Below are 22,059 nucleotides of genomic sequence, written 5' to 3'. Positions count from 1 at the left end.
TGAGACTGGAAGGGGCACTCGGAGGTGGGCCATCACTCGTTGATAGGCATGGAAGTGGGTAAACTGGCTGGAGGCTCCCCATGTGCATGGTACCTACTGGCAGGGCATAGAATGGGATGACTTTGGGGAAGTAACTTGCCAAGCCTCAGACTCTTTCATCTGTAAAATGGAGAAAATGCTCCTAACTAGAACATAGGAGCAAGGCCATAATGTACTAACCAGGGCCTGTCATATAGTGAGAGCCCCATAAATGGTAACAGGTATGAGTGCACACACCATGCCATGGTGTTGGGGCACATCTGCAGAAATGGGCCCTCCCATCTCCCCCAGAGGTGACAAAAGCAATGCCAGCCAGCAGCAAGTCCCCCTGCACAGTACTACTCAGCTAGCTTAGGAAGAAACCCAGCACATCCACTGGCTGGGCCGGCCCCACATCTGCGTGTGAGGAAGTAAGAGTCACAGCAGAGCTGGCCACAGTCAGCTTGCCACCTGCCCCGGGTCTGCCAAGGAGCAGTTCACAGCCCCGGGAGGCCAGCAGGGACCTGCCACACATAGAGAGCTTTGGGAGCACTCCAGGAGGGGTCCACAAGGGATGTCCCGATTCCCCTGATGACTGGGAGGTGATGCAGGAGCAGGTGGCCAGCTCTGTCCTGTGCGGGGGACCAGGTTCCCTTTGCCACACCACGTTCAAGGCATTTGAAGGCTGCTTTTGTATTTCCTAGAGCTTGGTTTGAGAGGCTGAAGACCTGGGACTGGGTCTGATTTCAGACAGAGAAGAGACAGAGGCTGCCATGGAGAGTTCACTCTTGAATATCTCCCACAGGGGAAGGCCGGAGGGGCGGGGGATAAACCCCTCCGGGTGGGATTCTTCTGGGTTGTCCTCCTTTCTTGCCTTGTTACCTGTCTTAGCTGGCGGATGAGGCCTGGAGTCCATTTCTGAGGACTGGGGCTTCCTCCAACCATGCTTGGAAGGAGGGCTGTTAGCCTGGCTGCTCCTGGAAAGTGGCATGTGCCTGGAGTGGATTTGGTTCCTGAGGTGGGTGCTGTGGTCTCCCCGACCATCACAAGGACATTGGTTTTCTGGAATCTCTTTCCATCCTTTAGTTTATCTCTGCTCCTAGGGGCTGGGCTGGGGCGGCTGGGGTCACCCTGCAGCCCTCCTTCCCCAAGCCTGGACCTGGAAATGGCTTTTTCTGTTTACTGCTTGGCACTGACATTAGGCAGTGCCTGGGTGCTGCTATTTAAAAATCATGGGGAAACCCTGTGTGCTGCTACTGGCAGAGAGAAAAGAGGTCTATAGTGCAAGTGCATGGCATTCTCACAAGTGGAATATTCCACGGCCCTCATCCAGGCAGGGCAGCCTTGGGATCGGGGGACTCTCAGGGCCTTGGCCACGTGGGACCTGTTTTCATGGTGAAGAAATGGAGGAGGTGTGGGCAGAGGGCAGCCAAGCAGTAAAGGGTGCCTGGTTTCGTCAGAGCTCAGCAATGTGAGAGGCTTGTGGATCCCTTGAACTGTCAGAAGACCCCCACCCTGGAGCACCCCCTCCTTTCTGGATCCCTGGTCTTTAGCCTCTGGGAGAGGTCCAAGAACTAGAAGTTTCTTAGCTTCAAATGGCCTTGCAGAGGCTAAGCCACACTGTCTTGCCCAGCATCTGTTCACCTTCCTGGGTCACAGGCCCCTGCTCACTGTGTCTTGTGGGTCTCCGGAGAGCTGCACTCCAACAGGGTGGGCCTGACCCTGCTCCGGGCTCCGAGATCTTCATTGTTCAGACCTTAGGCCGGCAACTCCGCCTAGCACAGGACTGACCATTCTTGGAGTAACTTCAGAGACACCTGGGTCCCCTCCTTGAACACAGAGGGCTAAAGACCCTCCCACAGACACCCCTGTACCCACATCTTCTGACAGCTTTGTCTCCTGGGAGAACGGGAATCTATGTGTCAGTCTTTTTACAAGCGAGGACTAAGAACTTGTTCAAGGTCAGTCACTGAGGAGGAAAAGGGGAGCCGGGACTCGGGCCCAGGTTGGCCTGCCTCCCCGCCCCACACTCTCCCAAGGCCTCGCCTGCTCACCTGTCTCCCTCTGCCTGCACCCCCCATGCCCATAGCAGGTCTGGTCCCAACCACTCCCAGTCCCAGTCCCCGGGCCCTTGTCCCCACACTTCCGCTGCCAACTGCAGTCTTCTCTTTCTCTCCATTGAGTCTGGCCCCCAACTGTCTCTGGTGGGTGCAGCCTCCATAAGCTCCCTCCTTCTCCATAGTGAGCTGCCCTTGCATGGCCCCTCTGGGGTCCTGGGACCCTTCCTCCATGTGTGCTCATTTGCCTCCACCTGTATACATAAACGGTAAAGTGGCATGCTGCAGCTGGGAGAGTGGCCCTCTCTAGTCTTCCTCGGAGGGGCCATTGCTGTTGGGATGAGGGAAGGTCACTCTCCAGGGCCCTAGAATGTCCATCCATCCAAGGAGACTGGTATATCAGCTGTCTGTTCCTCACCGGACACAGGAAACTGAGGCCCCAAGAGGGGCTGTGAAGCAGTGCGGTGTGGGTTCTCCCAATGGGGACATGGCATGGGATGGAGCGAGCGTTGGATTGAGACCACTCTGGGCTCCCCTCCTCCCACACCACCCCCGAAGCCTGTCAGCCCTTGTCCTCTCTGAGCTCTGCTGCAGGGATGTGACCCACAGGTGGTGACTGGCTATGCACTTTCCCCCTGGACCCACCGTAATGGCTTCCCCCTGAGCAGGGGCATCCCCACAAGCCACTGCTGGGCTCATCTTATGTAATGAGGTTTTTCCATTGTTGCCCTCATGCATTGTGTGCCCTGATTGTTTATGCAGCCTTCTGGGTGCTTAGATAAGAAATGCCTCTGCTGGCTTTAGCCTTCTTTGGCGATCTCCATCAGAAGGCTCTAGGAAAAACACCGTTGTCAGTAAAGCCTTGGCCCTTTTGTCACATGGCCTCGTGGGGTGCTGCCCTCTCTTCAGAATAGAGTTGGTCTTGGCGGTGGGGTGAGGGTTTCTGGGATGGGGATAAAAATTACCAGGTTTAGTAAGGAAGAATTCCTCTCCTTAAATAGATTTTAACTTGAAAACCTGATGACAGAAGCGGCTGAGTCTCAGCAAAGAGAGGAAAAACAACGGAAGCTGATTTCACCTTGACTTCACCTTGGGGACCCAGCAGCCGCCACTGACCCCTGAGGGCTGCAGCTGGGTGTTTCAGGGCAAGGAGTGGGAACCACATCTTCAGCGTGTCCCCTTGTCAGGCGGGACCACCCTCATCTCCTCTGCAAGCCTCATGGCTGCTGCTCTCCGTGGTTAGCTGGTCTGGAATCTGCTTTCTCAGGCACTCACAGTGCTTCTCATTCAGGTTCTCATCGCCCCCCTCAGGGCGGGTGTGTTTTGGGGACACTTGATCTTCATCTCTGCAGCCTGTTCTTATTAAAGTTCACTTAAGAATATGTTTTTTCTAAAAATTTTTTTTTTTTTTTTGCTGGGAAAGAAAAGAATTTTATTTATTTTCAAGTAGTTGTATAGATGAATGTTTAAATCCCAGCTTCATCATTTACCTCTCCGAGGCTCAGGCTCCACCAGATGGAAATAGAAAGAATTGACTTGCATGCTCATTGAAAAAATAAAATAAGAAGATGCTTAATATACCTTAGTTCTCCTTTCTGCCCAAAGGGCCTGCTCTCCCCAAACACACACACACATGCACGCACACACATGCGCACGCACACACTCATGCACACATATCACACACATATCTCACACACATGCACACACATTCATGCACACTCATGCACACATACTCTTGCACACATATCACACACATGCACACACATACACTCACGCACACATATCACAGGCACGCATATGCACACACACATGCACACATATGCACACACACGCACACTCCCAGTCCTTGCTGTTTTCACTGAAGAAACATCCTGAGAGGACGGAGCACAGTGCAGAGGAGAGAGCTGTGGACTTGCTCCCTCCTGTATGACCTGAAGCCATTGGTGCAGGTTCTGTTCGGAGGAATTCCTTTAAAGTCTCCAAACCACTCGCAGGCAAGAGGTGCCTCTGTTGCCTCTGCATCTACAAATTGAATATGAACTAACGTGGTGCGGCTGGGTGGTCGTGTCCTCTCCAGCCTTCCTTGGAGGGGTCATTGCTCTTGGGACGAGGGGAGTTCCCCTGAGCATTTTGCTCAGGCTGTTTGTTAAATGGGGGTAAAGCCACCTCCCACCATGTGCCGCGTAGGTGATGGTGCTGGTAAGGTCCTCGGAGCCCACCAAGGGCCCTTCCCATCTTGTGGCCACAGGCAATGAGGGCCTTCACTTTGAATTTGTCCTAACCAGAAATTAATGGTTGTCTTTCTAATGTAGAGCTTTTTGTTTGTTTGTTTCTAGAGCAAATCATGGAGGAAAATAAAAAACATGGTGCATTGGTCTCCCTTTGTCATGTCCTTCAAGAAGAAGTACCCCTGGATCCAGCTGGCAGGACACGCAGGTAGACACAGGTCTCCCGGACTTTCCTGTCACGATGCTCAGCCCTCTGGGGAGGTGCCCTGGATGCTGCATTCTGGGGATCAAAGCTCCAGAGCAAGTTCCCTCTGAGACTTTGTAGTCTGAAATCGCAGCCACACTTGCAGGCTGCGGCCTTACCAATGCCTTGTAAATGCCACAGACATCTGGAGTCTGTGTCACCCCGTTCCTCCAAAACACGCATCCTCCCCTCTTTCAGTCTCTGGCTTTTATTTCTGTCTCTTCCAGTCTCTCTCTTTCTCTCTCTCTTGCAGTTTGTATTCAATAAGACAGATGAAGCCATCAGTCTTTATAGCTTACCTGCCATTTGTCACCCTGGACAAAGAGGCAAAGCTAACCCCTTCATTGAGCACCTACTGTGTGCCCAAATTGCTATGGTCCTGGCAGTTGCAGCATTAATGGAGACGTAGTTTCTGCCCCGAGGAAGCCTGCAGCTGGTGGAAGATGTGGCCAAGTCACCCCATAACCACAGGGCGGTGTGCGGTGTTGGGTGAAAGGTGGCCAGGAGGAGTCCAGGCAGGGCCGGGGAGGAGGGACATCAGGAGCCAAGGCCCCAGAGCCATCCAGCCTACACGTGGGACCCTCTGGAAGCACTATCATCTGGAGACATGTCAGGAGCTGTCTGTGGACTTGGCCTTCGTGACTTCACCAGCCTGTGGGTCCTTTGCAGGCCAGCACAGGGTCCAGCATTTCGCTTACCTCCTTGACCAAACTGGCCCAACCCAAGGCACCTGGATGAACAGCCTGTGTGGATACTTATTGGGTCTGGCTCAGAAGAAGTGCCGCCCAGGTGGGCCAAGCCTTAGACCTCCCCGCCCCACTTCTTAGCCTGCTGTACCTCCCCATCCTGGCTCTGAATCATGTCCAATCAGGGTTTCTCTACTGAGGCCAGGAGACACCTTCGTTGCCGAGAAGCAGGGCTGATGGCGGAGGTGAGGATGAAAATAGCAACACTAAGGACTGACTGAGTGGCGGCACCTTGGTCTCTCACCTAGCTCTGTACTCTTCCAGCAGGGAACACTGGTGAGGAGGAGTCTGGAGTCGAGGCAGCTGGGGAACCAGCCCAGAACTGCAGTTAGTGGGTGGGGGATCGGCTCTTTAACCCACTCCCTATAAGGTGCTCAGTCCACAGCAGGGACATAGGCACACCGTCAGCCATCCCCAGGGAGGCCCAGGCCCTGTGCCAGGAAGGGTGCCTCTGCCAGCTGCCTGCAGCTGGGGACCAAGAACCTTCTCCACTTGCTCTGCAGGGAGTTTCAAGGCGGCTGCCAATGGCAGGATCCTGAAGAAGCACTGTGAGTCAGAGCAGCGCTGCCTGGACCGGCTGATGGTGGATGTGCTGAGGCCCTTCGTACCTGCCTACCACGGGGATGTGGTGAAGGACGGGGAGCGCTACAACCAGATGGACGACCTGCTGGCCGACTTTGACTCACCCTGTGTGATGGACTGCAAGATGGGCATCAGGTGAGCCAGGCTCCTCGCACCTCACATGCCTGCCTCGCTGCAAGCCATGTGCCAGGTGCACAGCACAGCACTCAGGGCCTCCAGGAGGCCTCACAGGTGCAAGGGCAGGCTGAGGAGGCTGTTGGACCAATTAGAGCCTCCCCATCCCCAGGAATCTCCCATTATGTGCACAGGGTTCCGGGACCTGGGCTTTGCCCATGATGGCCCCTTTCCTTCTCCAGTGAGCAGAAGGCAGGGGCTGGCAGAACCAGAAAAAGGGCACCGGCTGGGTTCTGAGCCCCCATAGAGAGAAGGAAGAGAGAGCTTCCCTTGGTTCAGGTGGGATCACTAGGGATGCAGGGAGCACCAAGTAGGGAGGTCACAGGATGGTGACTTCCTGCTGTGTGAGCTGCCAGAGGAGATGGGAATCGAGGTCTTTCCTTTTCCTCAGCCCTGGTGAGTGGGAAGAGAGAGTGGCTAGTAGAACATGCTGGTTTACTAATAAAGACCTGTACCTGCCTAAGAGGAGGAGGAAGCCCCTGACGGAACTCAAGAAACCCACATGGCAGGGTGCCACAGGGGCCCAAGGTGAGCCTGGAGCAGTCACTGGGCCTGTGTGAAGGACTGGCTCCCACCCCCAGGTTTCTGACAGAGGCTCAGGCTCACCCTGACACCTGCCCAGGGGATAAGCCTGGAGAAGACTCCAGAGAAGAGGAGAACTGACTCCCAGTGTCAGTCTCTGCTTGAGGAGGCAGGGCAGAGAGCAGACAGGCATGCCTGAGGCTGGCTGCCCTGATCTCGGGGCTCAGTTTTAGGTGGCCGGGTTTTCTCATTACCTCTCAAACTGCGGCCCTTCCACCCTGAGTCATCCACAGCATGGCTCCTTCTCCCCTGTTTGGGTTTGGTGAACCTCCCTAAGGCTGTTGGCCCCCGTGGTGTCCAGCATGCGGTGCTCATGCTTTGGGGCTGGCCCTGGCTGCAGCACCCGGGTTGGATGGCCAGATGCCGGGCCCCTCCATGCTGCCTTGCAGGGCTGTGTGGGAGGCCAGGCACCGAGACTCAGCTCAGAGCAGAAGGCTGTGTCCACTGTGACTGGTTTAACCAGATTATTTCTCATAAGAGGAGATTGAGAAAGAGGGGTGTGTGTGAGAGAGAGAGAGAGAGGCCAAGAGAGAAGTGGGCTAAGCCAGCCAGTGTTTCTTTCCTTCCTTCTCTCTCCTCCTGGGAGTTCTGTCCTAAAATCAGCCCCTGCCACTGACTATTGTGTTCTCTCACCATCACCCACAGGGAAAGAATGGGGGATGGAGAAGCACAGGCCCCACTCTTTGCTCTTGTGCCATCTCTGGCCACCTCCCTCCCACCATCCAAGTTCCTTACTATCTTTAGCCCACAGGGACCTGGGATAGGGCAGGGAGGAGATAGAACATGCCCCCAGCCAGCCCAAGGCCATTGCTTTTCCCGAGTCTGATTTCTGACCCAGGATGGCATCCCCTGGTGCACCAGAATGTGTCCTCTCAGGGGAGGCCCAGCCCTTCCTTCCAACCCAGATAGCAGCAGGACTTCTCAGATGTCCACACAGAGAATAATCCAACTGGAGTCCACTCACACCTGGCCAAAAATGTATGACCTGTGTAAAGAACACTGGCTGGGCATTTCTGGAAGTCGGCTGTCCCAAGGACAGAGCCAGCCAAGCACAGGGCCAGGCTACCCCAGAACCTGCCTGCTCCTGCTGGGGACAAGAGCCCCGCTTCCTGCCCCAGGGCTGCCCCCACCCGCCCGCTTGACTTCCACAGCTTCTCACTGATTGCACCCTAGCGCTCTCAGAAGAGACCTAGAGTGACCGTGGATGGTACCCATGAACCCATCTTGGCAGGCAGAGGGAGCAGGATGAGAGAAGAGTATGTGTGGAGGGGAAGAGGAAGGTCTTCCCAGAAGCAGGGTGCACCCAGCCCCATCTTTTCTGCCCACAAATCCTAAGGACCCTTCTTTTTCCAAGGGCTGCGCTAGATGCTTCCATTATTTATCCCATTGCGTTCTCACCACCATTCTGGGAGATGAGTCATGTTTCTGTATAAGCAGGAGGATTCTGTCACCAGGAGGTTCAGTGACTCATCAAGGCCACCCAGCCAGGCAGCAGATTGGTGCAGTTCTGCACCAGGCTTGCTTGACTGCAAATCAGGCCCCCAGCTGCAGCCCAGCCCTTCCCGAAGGAGCTCTGTAGGACCCAGCTTCCATGGCATTTCCCTGAGGTGCCGGGCTAGTTCCATCTGGGCCATGGACTGTGGCCTTCCCCCAAATGCGTTCATCTAGAACCCTTGGCTGCAGAGCCTCTCCCAAGACTGGCCGCTCATGGTCTCCTCCAGAATGTGGCCTTTCCATGACAGGGTGAGGAGGCTGGAGCCCAGGGCTACCTCAAATGCTGAGTCCCAGGGCATGAGGGTTTGAGACATGTCACAGAGAAATGGAAGGGCTGGTCACCAAACAGTCCTGGGCATGGCGGGGGCAGAGGGGTGGCACTAAGGAGAAGGTGATGCAGTTGCTGGTGGTGTCTGCACCTTGGAGCTTCTTGGGACTCTGGCTCCCACCGACACATGCTCAGTGGCTCTGGGGCATGCTCTGAGGCTTGTGACTTGTCCTGGAGAGTCAGCACTGTCTTCCTGACATCGGGACCAGCAGCCTGCGGAGTGCAGGTGAGAGCCCGTCCCTAGCCCCTCTGCCCTTTAGGAGCTCTGGGTGGCTTTTGTCTGCCACCTGTTGGCTCCCTGGGCTGGCCTGTCTCAAAGGAGTACTTCCTCCACCTGGTCTTGAGTCCCCTCCTCCCCCAGCATCCTGTGAGTGGGCGAGCAGGTCTCTGCTTCCCTGCATGGCTTGGAGCTTTGACTTTGCCTCGGACAGGCAGGGGAGTGTGGGGAGGGGCTGAGCCTTATCTTACCTCCCTGTGGGCCTCCCACTCCACCATCCAGCTGGCACCCCCTGTGGGCATCTCCCCCAGCCCCTTTCCTCTCCTGGGCAGTGAGTGACTGCCTGCTTTGAGCCACGGGGGCCCTTTTTGGAGAAAGGCCATGTGAAAAGGGATTTCACATTGAGGTCTGCTTCCTGTTTAAGGAGGTGCTGAGAGCTCTTTGCAGAAGTGCAGCCACCCACCATGCGGGCCCCTACAGCACCCTCAGGAGTCCCTCCCCCAGCCTGGCTGCCCCTTTTCTACATGGTACACCCACGCTGCACACGCAGCCCCTGCCTCGGCGCCCCCATCACCACTGACCTGACTCTGGATGTGAGGGGTATGCTCTGTGCGTGTCCTGCGTGGGTGCACCTGTGTGTGCAGTGGTGCACAGGAGTCCGTGTTTATGTGCATGTGTGTGCATGAGCATGTGTGTGTGTATGTGCGCACATGGGTGTGTGTGCATGCCAGGGCCCAACCCAAAGCTACTGACCTCCCCCTCCAGACCTCATCACCTCCTGGAAGGTCCTCACCAGCCAGGCCTAAGTTCACACCCAAAGAATTTGTTTTTTTCTTCCCGTTTCTTTCAGTGCAAATTTCAATTAATACAGTGGTTTCTAAAGCCTGTCATTTTTAAGACACTGTAGTTTTTGTTTAGTCTGTTCTGGATCCCAAACCAGCAACTTGTAGAAGTTGGTGGGCAATGTTGGAACAAGGCCTGGGAGACAGATGTGGGAAGAGTGGAGGGCCAGGTGGAGGGCAAGTGGGCAGGGCCTCTGTGGGCAGCTCCCACCCACACAGGGCAAAGGGGAGAAAACTTCCCCATCCTGCAACTGACACTGCTGATTTCTGCCTCCTCAAGGGCTGTGGGCAGCCTCTGAGCCTGCTGTGTAGGGAGACTGGGGCTCTAAAAAGAGAGCAGGGAAGCGGGGGTGGGATGACTCACCCCACCTCTGCTCTGGAGAAGGTAGAAGCACAGAGATGTGTGCTGGGGGAGGGGTTGTGTCCTGGTAGCTCAGTGCCAGCGATTCAGCCCCAGGCTGCTCAGGTTCTCTGCTGCCCCTGCCCCCGTTACCTCCCCGTGTCTAGGTGGTCCCCGCCAGTTCAGCTGGAGCTGCTCGTGTGGAGGCCAGGGCCATGAGGCAGTTGAGTTGGAAGCATTTTCTCAGGCTTTTTGGGCTGGGGGCTCACCTATGAGGAGGCCTGGTGTCGATGGGGTGGCGTGTGCCAGGCATGTCTCCAGGATGAGCAGAGGCTGAGGGAGCTCCCTGCCTTTCCCCCACACTACAGGCTTCTCTGTCCACACTGGGGCCCCTTCCGAAGCCACCTTCTGACCTGAACTTTGTGCTCCAGAAGATTTCGCCTCTTTGGAAAGAGCAGAGACACTTATGGGCAGTCTCAGCCTTCAGGCTGCCTGAGAGCAACGGAGATTGGGGCTTGAGGAAGACAGACTTCTCCCGCTAGGACAGCTTCTGGCTTTGGAAGCCCTTGCTTTATGGAAGGGCCCAGGCAGCCAAGGGGGTACAGTGGGGCCCTGAGTAGACCCTGCCCCCCCGTCCCCTCTCTCAGCTCCACTGTAGCAGCAGGATCAGGACAAGCCCCCCGCCCCACTGTCCTGCCTCCGTCTTCCTTCTTCTGCCGGTTCCTGTAGGAGTCTCCTGAGGAGGAGCTCCTCGGGCTCTGTGAGACCAGCTGACGGGCTCAGAGTGAAGGTGGTCTGATTCAGTGATGCTGCCCCTTTTCTCCTGGATCAAGAGCCAACCCCAGGCTGGGTGGTGCTGCACACCTGTAATCCCAGCACTTTAGGAGGCCGAGGTGGGAGGATCACTTGAGGCTAGAAATTTGAGACCAGCCTGGGCAACATAGCGAGACTCCCCTATCTACTAAAAAAATTATCTAAACAAAGAAAAAAAAATTAGAGCCAGCCCCAGCTGGAACAGTCTGCCGCCCCCTCCGAAGGTCGTGCCTTGACTCAGGGCGCTGAGCTGACTGCGGCTGTCGGGCAACACACGCCCCGAACCTTCATCCACCAGGCGGGAAAGGAGCTGCTGGTCAGCCCTGCCCCAGGCCGCGGCCCTCATGTCGCCTCCCCTCCTACACAGGACCTACCTGGAGGAGGAGCTCACCAAGGCCCGGAAGAAGCCCAGCCTGCGGAAGGACATGTACCAGAAGATGATCGAGGTGGACCCCGAGGCCCCCACCGAGGAGGAGAAAGCACAGCGGGCTGTGACCAAGCCGCGGTACATGCAGTGGCGGGAGACCATCAGCTCCACGGCCACCCTGGGGTTCAGAATCGAGGGAATCAAGGTGAGGCCAGCGAGTGAGTGCAGCCTCAGGCCCCACCCGTGCCCACCTCGAGGGGCTTGGCTTCTCTCAGGGCCCTCTGGAAGCTGTAAGCTTCTCCAAGCACAGGCTCAGAGTGTGGGTGGCCCGCCCCAAGGCCAGACATTTGGAGACATCAGCCTATTCCTCAGGCGGGATGGCTGTGTAGGGGGCTCAGGCCTCAGAGCAGAGTGGCTTCCAGCCTGCCCAACTGTCAGCCCTCTGCTGAGGACTCTCCGTTTAGCCCAGACGGTGCCTGGCACCAAGAGCCAGGCGAGAGCTGCCTACGAGATGCCTGTAGGGGAGCTGGTTCATTCTGCTGTGGCTGCAAACCGGGACTGGCAGACAATTCAGGGAAGGGAGGAGCATGCTGGCCGCCTTTGATGTTGGAGCCAGGGTCCCTCAGAAACCACATTCTCTCCTCTTTGCTCTTCGATCTTCTTTTTTTTTTTTGAAATTTCAAAATATTTATTGGAACAGAAATAGAAACATAAGCCCCAAGTAAACAACATGACAAACTTTGTAAGTAGTTGTAATATTCCCCTAATTAATATATTTACTTTGTGTTCGTGGTTTACAAAATGATGGCTCTTTGCCTTCTATCCCTTTGTACCTATGTGTATCTGGCAGAGAAGTTCTTAACTCTGCCTATGGGCACACAGAAGCTTCCTATATGTGATTATGCTCAAATGTTTGTTTACTTTCCCCAGAATAAATTGGGGAACTGGCACTGTCTGGATTGATGACTGTCTGGATTGATCACTGGCACTGTCTGAATTGATCTCCCTGTCCTGGGCCCCTGTGTGCACCCTTGCTGTTAAATTTGCAAGAGCAGGGCTTTGGGGCGCCGGCCCCTCAGGGTCTCAGAAGCTGGCCCTCTAGAGCAGATGGCAGTCCCTGTGGGGTTGTCAGGTCTCCCATTCTCTGTGCAGTCGTGGTCTGCATCATCTCTAATGTCCAGCCTGGAGTCAGGGTTGGGCAGCTGATGGTCCTGATGGGAGGTTCCCCTCAGCCTCCTTTCAGATGGCATTTAGACGTACGCTTCCGCAGTTGTCAATGGCTCGCTGCCCACAGTGGCGTGTGGGGGAAGTTTTTACCTTCCCCTGGGACAGCTGCTTTGTGAGCTCTGGGCTGAGAAAGGCATTTGCCCCCTTCTTTGTCTTTTGTAGCCCTTCTCTCTTTTTTGCATCCAGCTTTGAGACTGGATGCAAATTCTGTACCCCTCCTCCTTCTCCTTAACACTTGCTTTCCTTACTTTATTTGTTCAAAACAATCCACTTTCCCTTCTCCTCTCCCTCTCAAGCAGGATGTGCTCTTGGTCTCTGTCTATTGTCCAGCCATCAGAATGGCCAACAGCCTGTCTTCCTGCTCAGAGAGAAGGCAGCTGTCTTCACCGTCACCTGCCCACCCCAGCCTTAGCCAAGAGGCTCTGTCTGGGGTGCGCTGCCTGTGGTCCCCCACTCTCGGCCCCTTCTGCACCCAGGGCTGCTCTCTCGTCCCCAGGTCTTGCCAGTCCTGTCAAAGGCAGCCACAGTGAGGACACAGCTGAAGTAATCTCCAGCCTGAGGGCAGACACGGCCCACTGTTGGGACTCCTGGCAGAGCATTCCTTTCTCACCCTTTGTCCCTAAAGAACAAATTTCCCCATAGGTCAGCAAAGCCCCACATGCGGGCCCAGGACAACCTGAACAGAGATAGTGCTGGGGCCAAGAAGATGGGAGTGGGGTGGGCGAGGGAGCAGAGATGAGCAGTGCTGTATTGGATCCTGGCTTTCAGAAAACCTGAAAGAAGAGATGGTAGATTATAAAGAAAGTCAACCTGAGCTCGGGGCAGGAGCAAGTCTCTCCTGCCTGTGCTGAGGGGAGGTGCCTCTGGAGGGCAGGGACCTCTGGGCACTGGTTTCAGGGCCCAGGCCCCGGAGTGGGAAGTTGAGGCCAACCCTCTCTCGGCCCTGCTGATGCACTGAGGACGGGCCAGACCCTGGCCGTGCTATTCCATCCTCGGCCCAGATGACCCTCACATCTCCGGACCTTTCCTACCACTGTTCACTTGTCTGGGGATGTCAGCGCCACCCTCTGTGTTCCCCTGTGTCTGGGCACAGGGCAGGCTCCCCTCTGCTGTGCATGCCACCTCCATGCGCCATATGTGGACACCTGGGTGCCTCCGCTGACCCTGCCCCGGGTCCGGATGGGGCTCGCCTGCTCTGTGGTGTTGGGTGGGTGAGAACAGTCTTTGCTGGAGGGTCCCTGCTGACCCCCTTCGGGGTGGGGTGTTGTTCTTTTTCTCAGAAAGAAGACGGCACCGTGAACCGGGACTTCAAGAAGACCAAAACGAGGGAGCAGGTCACCGAGGCCTTCAGAGAGTTCACTAAAGGAAACCATAACATCCTGGTGAGTCTGGCACCTCCAGAGAGGGTCTCTCCAGCCAGCCAGGAAGGGACAACTGTGTCTACTCTGGAGGTGCCTATGGGGAGGACAAAGCACCCCCAGGGACAGCACACCCCAACCCGTGTCTGTAGGGCTCTGTAGAGAGGCCGCTGGCAGAGACTTTTGTGGCTCTCTCATTCCGCCCTTTCAAAAGTCAAAGGCACGCTGGGCGTGGTGGCTCACACCTATAATCCCAGCACTTTGGGAGGCCGCGGCAGGCGGATCACCTGAGGTCAGAAGTTCGAGACCAGCCTGGCCAACATGGTGAAACTCCGTCTCTACTAAAAACACAAAAATTAGCCAGACATGGTGGTGCATGCCTGTAATTACAGCCACTTGGGAGGCTGAGGCAGGAGAATTGCTTGAACCCGGGAACGGAGATTGCAGTGAGCTGAGATTTTGCCATTGCACTTCAGCCTGGGCAACAAGAGTGAAACTGTCTCAAAAAAAAAAAAAATGTCAAGGGCACTGAAGTTTGTACCCAGGAAAGTGTGTATCCATCCTGGCCCCAGGCTTCTGCTTGGAAAGTGAAGAGGAAGGCGATGTGCTTGTCGCTGGCGTGCGTCGGGTAGGCGGGGAAGCTTGTTGGACACTCACTGACTCTCCCTTAGCCATCGGCCCCATAGCTCCAGAGAGCATTTCCCATCCCCTGAGAGAGAGAACTGCTGCGTTTCCACAGTGCCCCGCCGCCTGCCAGGTGTCATGCCAAGTGTGCAGCAAATCTTCACAGCAGACCTGCTGTGGGTAGACCTGCTTGTCCCCATCTTGTGTGCCCGAGGTCACACTGCCCCCTGCCAGGGAGCGCTGGCAAGCTGTCTCCAAGTCTGGGGGTGTGGGTTGTGCAAGTTCATGACAAAGTTCTGTCTTGTGTATTGCTGCTGCAGCGACCTGCAGGCTGGATAGACGCTCTGCCCACTGGGACCAGAGCACTGACCCTTCCAGCTGAATTAGGGAATATTGTGCCACCGTGGCCCAAGTGCACAGCTCCCCGGGACAGTCATAGATCCAGGCACATCTGGGACATGGGCCCTAGAGCCCCTGTGAATGGCACCTTCTGAACAGGCCACAGCAGCTGCAGAACAAGTAGGGGAGGACCAGGTAGCCGTTTCTCCAAGGAGACTCAGTACTGACTGGAACTGGGTAATCTTCCTTTTCGAGCTGGGGAGGCTTCCCTTGGCTCCTGGCAAGCTCTGAGGCTGCAGGCATGGGGAATGCACCTGACTCTTTCGTAGCCCAAGTCCTCCAGTTCCTGAGTCCCCTGCAAGGAAGGCTCTCAGCCCCTTAGCAGTGGCCACCATGGAACATGCCTCCTATGCCTGAGATCGACAGGGGTTTGTTCCTGGTGCTGAACACTCCGGGGGCTGCTCGGCTGGCCCTGCCAGCTGTCACTGCTTTCCAGCAGGCATTGAGGAACTCTGTACCTGTGTATGGCGGGCCTCCCAAGGCAGCCGGGGGGTAAGACCCACAGAGCTGGCACCCCCAAGGCCAGCACAGCTTGACACGAGTTTATAGGGCTCCATGGAGAGGCCACTGGGAGAGATATTTGTGGTTCTCCCTCTTACTCTGTCCTTTCAAAAGTCAAGGGTACTGACATTTATGCTGAGAAAGACGCCATAGCAGCCCTGCTTACAGGAAGATGCGTCTAGATGTCCGGCATTCAGGGTAAACCACATCACAGGAGGAACCACTAGAGGCCGCATGGGTGTTCGGATACTGCCCTCCCCGCACCTCCTGTTCATGGAGAAAGGTTGGTGGGAGAAAGGGCAGCAGCGGAGCCCCAGCTGCAGCCCCTCCTCTGGGCTGCAGTTTCTTCATTTGTAGATAAGGAGGTTGGAATAAATGATCAGGGTGTAAGGTCACTGCCATTTCTACAGTCGGTGACTCTAATGAGCTAAATGGACTAAAATCCACCCCTTCCCCCCACGCAGTGTTTAAAAATCTGGTCCTCTTTCTATTCCCAGATCGCCTATCGGGACCGGCTGAAGGCCATTCGAACCACTCTAGAAGTTTCTCCCTTCTTCAAGTGCCACGAGGTAGATATTAGCAAGCTTTTGCCCTCTTGAGCAGAATGCTGCGCATGCCGACAGGCCTTCTTCCTCCAGAAGCCCGGGTAGGGGGGGTGGGGTCGGGCATTTTCAGGTTAGTGCAGCCAGAGGCAGGCCATCAGGGACCAGCCCCCTCGCAGCATGGGGGAGCTGCGTCTTAATGCTCCCTAGGGTGACCACACGGGCTGTCCTGCCTGAGAACCCTGGCTATGGCCCCCTTTCTCCTCCCTTGTCCTTCCAGCTCCAGAGTCTTGTCCATTCTGGGCAGTGGTGGCAGGACTTCTATCCCACACACCCCATGGTCTTAGGGCAGAAGCTCTCTGAGCTGCTAGAATAGCCAGGCACCTCCCGACCACCACCTATATCTTCAGATGAGACCCCGAGGAGGGCAGGCAGGTCTTCAGGTGTCACTCTCGGGCGGGGCTGGAACCTCCCACCTTTGCATATGTTGGTTGGCAGGGGCAGCAGGCAGCAGGTGGGGAACTGAGACACCTGAGAGAGGCTCTGGGAGGTGTCGGCAGGTTCCCGGGAGGGGTATGAGACCCTGACATGGGGAGTCCAGGTCCCCAGCCACATGACACATTCACAGATCCCACACTCATCAATCCTATACCACACACATTCACAGATCACACTCATAAACCCTACGTGCATATACACATTCACACACATTCACAGATCACACTCATAAAGCCTACATGCACACACATTCCCACATGCATTCACAAATCACACACACATTCACACACACACAAATCACAATCACATGCATACACACACATTCATACATCACACATTGACACAAGTCATACACATACACGCTGACACATGTATTCATATATCCAATACACATTTTTGTGTGCACACCCACTTACACACAAACATGCATGCCTTTACCAGCCACACGCCCACCCACACACACACACAGCTGCAGTGTTGAGGCCATCTAACCCCATGGGTGTGAAGCGGGATCCTGCGGCTCCCTGCAGCTGTGTAGGTGGTTCAGGAAAGCAGCCCCTCTCATTGGACTGTCTTGTGGCGGCTCTCTTGTATGGAGGTGGCCTCAGCCTATGCCCTGCCCACAGAGAAGGCTGCGGAGCCAGCAGTAGGAACTCATAGGGTCAGCCCTGGGGCACCCAGCAGGGCGGTGCATCTTACTGCAAACGACACCACCCGCCCTCCTCAGGCAGATGGCCTACCTTGCTCCTGGATGTCATTTCCTGCGGGGCACCTGGAGAGGATGGCTGCGAGGAGGGGGTGGCACACCTAGAGAGGAGACTCAGGCTTTGCTCTGCCCCTAGCAGGGAGCTCGGTCCTTCTCAGAATGTTCTTTGCTCTCCTCGTCCCCTAGACCCTCAGCTCTTCGTGGGGCCTCTCCTTTCCACTTGATGAAGCATCTTCGTGCCTCTTGCCAGAGCCCCCTTTGTCCCAGCTGCCTTTCTGGAGGATGGGGGTGCTGCCTGGCTGCCTGACCCCAGGGGCCGAGCCTCGGAGGACTTCAGGCCACAGAGCTCTGTCTCAAAGCCGTTCCCACCTTTCTTCAACACTTCTGCTTTCATTTCTTGGAAAAGCATTTTGTTCTACACATTTTGGAGTCTCCCTTAGGGTCTGGAAAGAGGCCAAATCAGCTGGGGTCTGTTGTTTTCCACCTGGGAAGAGGAAGCCCCTTTTCTGGGCTCAGCCTCGCCAGGCGCCCCACCTGCCCTGCACTGCTGGAAGCTGGAATATCACCTCAGCCCTTTCTGTGCCCCTGGCCTTCCTCTGGCCCCACTCAGGTGACCCAGGGGTATGTGTGGCCGTATTTGGGAAAGCGCCTCGCTCCCATGCAGAGGCTCTGAGCTCTCCCAGGAGGGGCAGGCTCTTTGGTGCCCACTGTCCCTGGGCCAGGCTGGGAAGGCCCTATACCTGTCCGCCCTGAATCTGCAGGGGATTGTGCTGCTGCGGTGGGGGTGCTGTGTGCATTTGAATTGGGTTCTTTTCCACCCCCGCCCCGGGAGAGTTTGGGCTCTTCTGGGCACCTTCCCTTTCACTGTGATTCCCTCCAGAGTGTTTGGGAGGAGTCAGGTTCTAGGAGGGGGAAGGGCGAGGCCCCAGGTTTGGTTGTGGTCTAGGAAGAGTGGAAAGTTTGCCCAAGTGCAGTGATCCATGCCTCTAATCTCAGCACTTTCCAAGGCCAAGGCAGGAGGTTGGCTTGAGCTTAGGAGTTTGGGACCAGCCTGGGTAACATAGTGAAACCCTGTCTCTACAGAAATGAAAAACAAAAAATATGCCAGGCGTGGTGGCACATGCCTGTAGTCCCAACTATTTGGGAGGCTGTGGTGAGAGGATCGCTGGAGCCCAGGAGGTTGCACCACTGCACTCCAGCCAGGGCGACAGAGTAAGACCCTGTCTGGAGGGAAGGAAGGAAAGGAAGGAAGGAAAGAAGGAGGGAAGGAGTGGAAAGTGTGCAGGCCAGAGTCAGGGCGTGAAAGGGTGCCTGCTGCTGCCCACACAGAAGGGTGGTCACCGACCCTGGAACCCAATGCCCTCTGCCCAGGCATGGCCATTCTTGGGCCGGCTCTGCTGCCTGGCTGAAAATGGGGATTGGAATTGCAGGCGCCGGCCTGAGCGAGCCTCCCCACCTGGTCACCCAGCCCCAGGCCGCAGTGGGAAGGGCAGGGCGGGGGCTCCAGCTCACCCTTCACCCCCCTGTTCCCCTCAGGTCATTGGCAGCTCCCTCCTCTTCATCCATGACAAGAAGGAACAGGCCAAAGTATGGATGATCGACTTTGGGAAAACCACACCCCTGCCTGAGGGCCAGACCCTGCAGCATGACGTCCCCTGGCAGGAGGGGAACCGGGAGGATGGCTACCTCTCGGGGCTGAACAACCTCATCGACATCCTGACGGAAATGTCCCAGGATGCCCCACTCGCCTAGCTGCCCACGCCCTCCCTGGCCCTCGCCTGGGCCTCCTTTCCTCCCCCTGTGCTTCCTTTCTTGTTCCTAACTTTTCCTTCACTTCCACCTGGGCTCAAACCCAGAACTGACCCTCCCGAACTGCACTACAAGACACTTTGTAGAAGAGATGAGAGTTTCTAGTCATTTTCCTAACTTCAGGGCTTGGAGGTGGTGTTTGGACTGCTCTTTGGAGAGAGGGTCACCTACTAGAAGAGAAATGCCCAGTCCGAGAGGTGGGTCAGGTGTAGAGCTGAAGGGGGTCCCTGGGTGCTGAGGGGACCCTACCAGATGAGCCCTGCCTCTGGGAACCCCCTAGGAAGCGCCAGCCTGGACTGACCACCTGCGGAGGCCTGCTGCCCCCTGGCGGCCAGTGCTGTTAGAGTGCTGCCAAGCACAGTGTTGTTTCTGCCAGGGCCTCCCCATCTGAGAGCCCAGGGGGCCGGCCGGGTTCCTGGTGCCTGGCTGGGAGCAGGGTTTTCTGGTAGTTGGGGCACAAAACCATCAGGGAACCACATATTGACTGCGAGCAAAGTGTCTTCCGATTAGCAGCCTCAGGGATGCCTTGGTGGTCTCTCCGGGGCTGCTCAGGCAAGGCCCCCCATCCATCTGTTATGGAAACCGCCGGCTCCAGGCCAGACCCAGGAGCCAGGAGAAAGCTGAAGCCAGCTTGGCTGTGTTCTCTGATCTAGGCCTTCCCAGAGGAGGCGAGCAGAAGCTGTGCTCTTCCATTTGGAATTGCAACCCATGAATTCAGAAGGCACATTGTGCCACGCTGAGCTCCAGGGGTGCTACCAGGGGAAGATGGGACCTATAGTGTCTCTGGGCCCTGGCCCCAGGGAAGGACACGCTTTTCTTGACTCACACCTACCTGATGCTAGTTGGTCTACCCTGCTTGCGTGTGTGGGCTCCTGCCATGGGGCTCAGAGTCCCTTGCAGATCTAGAAATAGGGGAGGAGCTCAGGTCCATGCCAGGCAGGAAGAAGGCAGGCTTCTGGCTTCCAGAGATGCCATGGTGGCCTCCTGGCATCATTTGTTATTGCCTCTGAAATAAGTCTTAACCGCCTGAAGGGCTTAGATTCCTGCTTCTCCAATGTAGTGTGGGTATTTTGCAGGGTATGTGGTGGATGCCAGGGCGTGCTCCAGGCACCTCTTCCTGAAGTCTTTGCATTTGAAGATTCATGGAAGACCTATTTAAGCCCAATTTTAACTGAAAGCCAGTGAGTCTGTTATGGAGGGGAATGTAAAATTCACATGACTTCTTAAGAACAAAACCCCCAGCTCTGTCCCAGGCTCCTTGGGGCTTGCCACCCACTCCTTTGCTGTCAGAGGTACAGGAGCTCCGAGAGTCCAGGAGCTAGGGACACAGAGGGAGACTGTGGACCAAGGTGTGTGTGTCTGGAGTAACCACTGCCCACCCCACCGCCCCAGGGTCTCTGGGGAACTGTCAGCCTGCCCACAGGACATGTACATTTCCCCTTTTGTACTGGAAGTGTGAGTGACACTTGGTGGGGGTGGAGGGTGGGACACATGAAGATGTATAAGTACAGATTTTAAAAAAGGAAATCACTTAAACTTCCTGGCTCTTGTTTAAAACAGTGGTGAGCTCCTGTGTGGGCTGACTTGCTAAAGGCCACACCCGCACCCAGTGGAGCACGAGAGACCTCGTGGCAGCATGTGATCTGGGAGGCAGCAGGACGGGGGCGTTGGGGAGCCAAAGTCAACTCTGGGCCTCTGGAGCTATGGTGACTTTTGGGCTAGAAGAGACCCTGGTGGTCTGTGCTTCAGCCATTTGCAGGGCAGGGGCATCATTCATTCAGACATTAAGATTCTATGACTATGGACTGGCCAAAAGTTATCCTCTTCCATCTGTGAAAGAAGTTTGCTAAAGCAAATCATGATATGAACGAAAATTACAGGGGGCCTGTTTAAGAGAACAAAGTGTTCCAAGCACTTGAGGCAGACACCAGTTGTTTGCAAACAATGTGCTAATATGCCAATGATGTGCTTATTAAAGGAGGCCCATGGGGCCTCTTATTGGCAATACTTTGCTGTGGGTTACGTTAAATATGTGAAAGTGTGTGAAATAGCATCACTTTAGGGTTATTCTGTTACTTAGGGTTTTTGTTTTCTGTTTTTTTTTTCTTTTTCTGTATTTACCATGCTAGTTCTCTTCCACACCTACTCTGTCTCTCAAGCCATTCTGCCAGCTGCTTCCCTGCCATCTGGCCCTTCCCTTTGTCTCAGTGGGATAGATGGATTCTGAAATGGAATCTCCCAGAACCTCTGCCCTGGCAGCCTGGAAGACCATGCCTGCCCAGCCCTCATCGCCGCAGGGACTCCTTGGGTCCTGGCAGTGCAGGTGCCAGCAAGCAGGACAAACTCTGTGTACCAGTGCCCAGGTGAATGGGCGCTGGGCCCTCTTGCCCTGTCCTCCGGGGTGCCCAGGGAGTTCTTGGCATTCAGCACTGCTTAGCATTCTCGGAAGGTTTCCTCAACCGCTTGCTTTTCCCATGCTTGCCTTTAGTGTCATGTAAGACATTTTTAAATTATATTTATTTTGTTGGGTTTTAAAATTGCACAGAACACTAAGACCGAAAGGCTGGACTTGTTTCTCCTTGAAAGCTTTGCGTTTGTTTTGAACTTCCTTTCCCACTTGGTAGAAAGAGCCCAGAAGAAGCCCTGACCCCATAAGATGGACTCTTTCCTCCTTCAGTTGTATTTAGCTTTGAGTTTCTCTGCATCTGTCCACCCCTTTTGTATATAACCCAGCCCCTGGCTCTGGGGTGTTCACCTCATCAGTGGCTTTTGTTCTGGAGGAAAGGACCCCCCACACACACACCTGCCGAGAGGCTCTCTTTCTGTTCTGCACTCCTCTCCCCATGGGACCTTGGAGAAAACTGAACTGTTACAAACCCCCTGCACAGTGCCTGTCAAACAGATGCAAACCTTCCTGAATAAAGCCTTGGAGACCAGCGCTGTCTGTGGTGTGATCTTTCTGGCCCCCAACCCTTGACACCTGGCTGAGGGGCAGGCTGGGGAGTCTTTAAGAAGCTAGAGGGCCTGCATGGGGGCTGTTAGGAGAGTGGGTGTCAGATTGGGTAACATTTTAATTTGTAAAGAATATAAACCACTCTCCCAAACGAGTCTTTTTAATCCTTACAAAACTTTGAAATAGTAGCTCAGAGACTAGGACATCAACTAAGAAGCACTGCCCCCAAGCAAGGGGGGTCTCCGGTGCAGCGATCGCTTCTGTGCTCTTACTCTAAGCTAGACTGGGGCTGAAGGCGCCCATCAGAGTTCCTGTTTTACCCAGATCAATTCCCTGAGCAAAGATTTATAGTCTGTTTTACAGATGAGGAAACTGAGGTTTAGATCAAGCAACTTGACCTAAGTGGGAAG

General features: G+C 55.4%; 1 protein-coding gene across 1 annotated transcript in view; it reads left to right on the top strand.

Annotated features, from left to right (window-relative positions):
* ITPKB (inositol-trisphosphate 3-kinase B) overlaps positions 1–21,632 on the top strand; it is a 107,885-nt gene extending 86,253 nt beyond the window's left edge. The window contains exons 3-8 of the mRNA XM_011948963.1: positions 4,412–4,511; positions 5,797–6,010; positions 11,033–11,237; positions 13,540–13,641; positions 15,639–15,710; positions 18,424–21,632. Coding sequence (XP_011804353.1) covers positions 4,412–4,511; positions 5,797–6,010; positions 11,033–11,237; positions 13,540–13,641; positions 15,639–15,710; positions 18,424–18,639 — 909 coding nt within the window. The 3' untranslated portion in view covers positions 18,640–21,632. The remainder of the gene's footprint in view (positions 1–4,411; positions 4,512–5,796; positions 6,011–11,032; positions 11,238–13,539; positions 13,642–15,638; positions 15,711–18,423) is intronic.
* Positions 21,633–22,059: the final 427 nt, after the last annotated feature.

Source organism: Colobus angolensis, unplaced genomic scaffold (assembly GCF_000951035.1).
Source record: "Colobus angolensis palliatus isolate OR3802 unplaced genomic scaffold, Cang.pa_1.0 Scaffold288, whole genome shotgun sequence".
Classification (NCBI taxonomy): Eukaryota; Metazoa; Chordata; class Mammalia; order Primates; family Cercopithecidae; genus Colobus; species Colobus angolensis.
The sequence above is the reverse complement of the archived record's forward strand: the minus strand, read 5'-3'. Positions and strand labels throughout refer to the sequence as shown.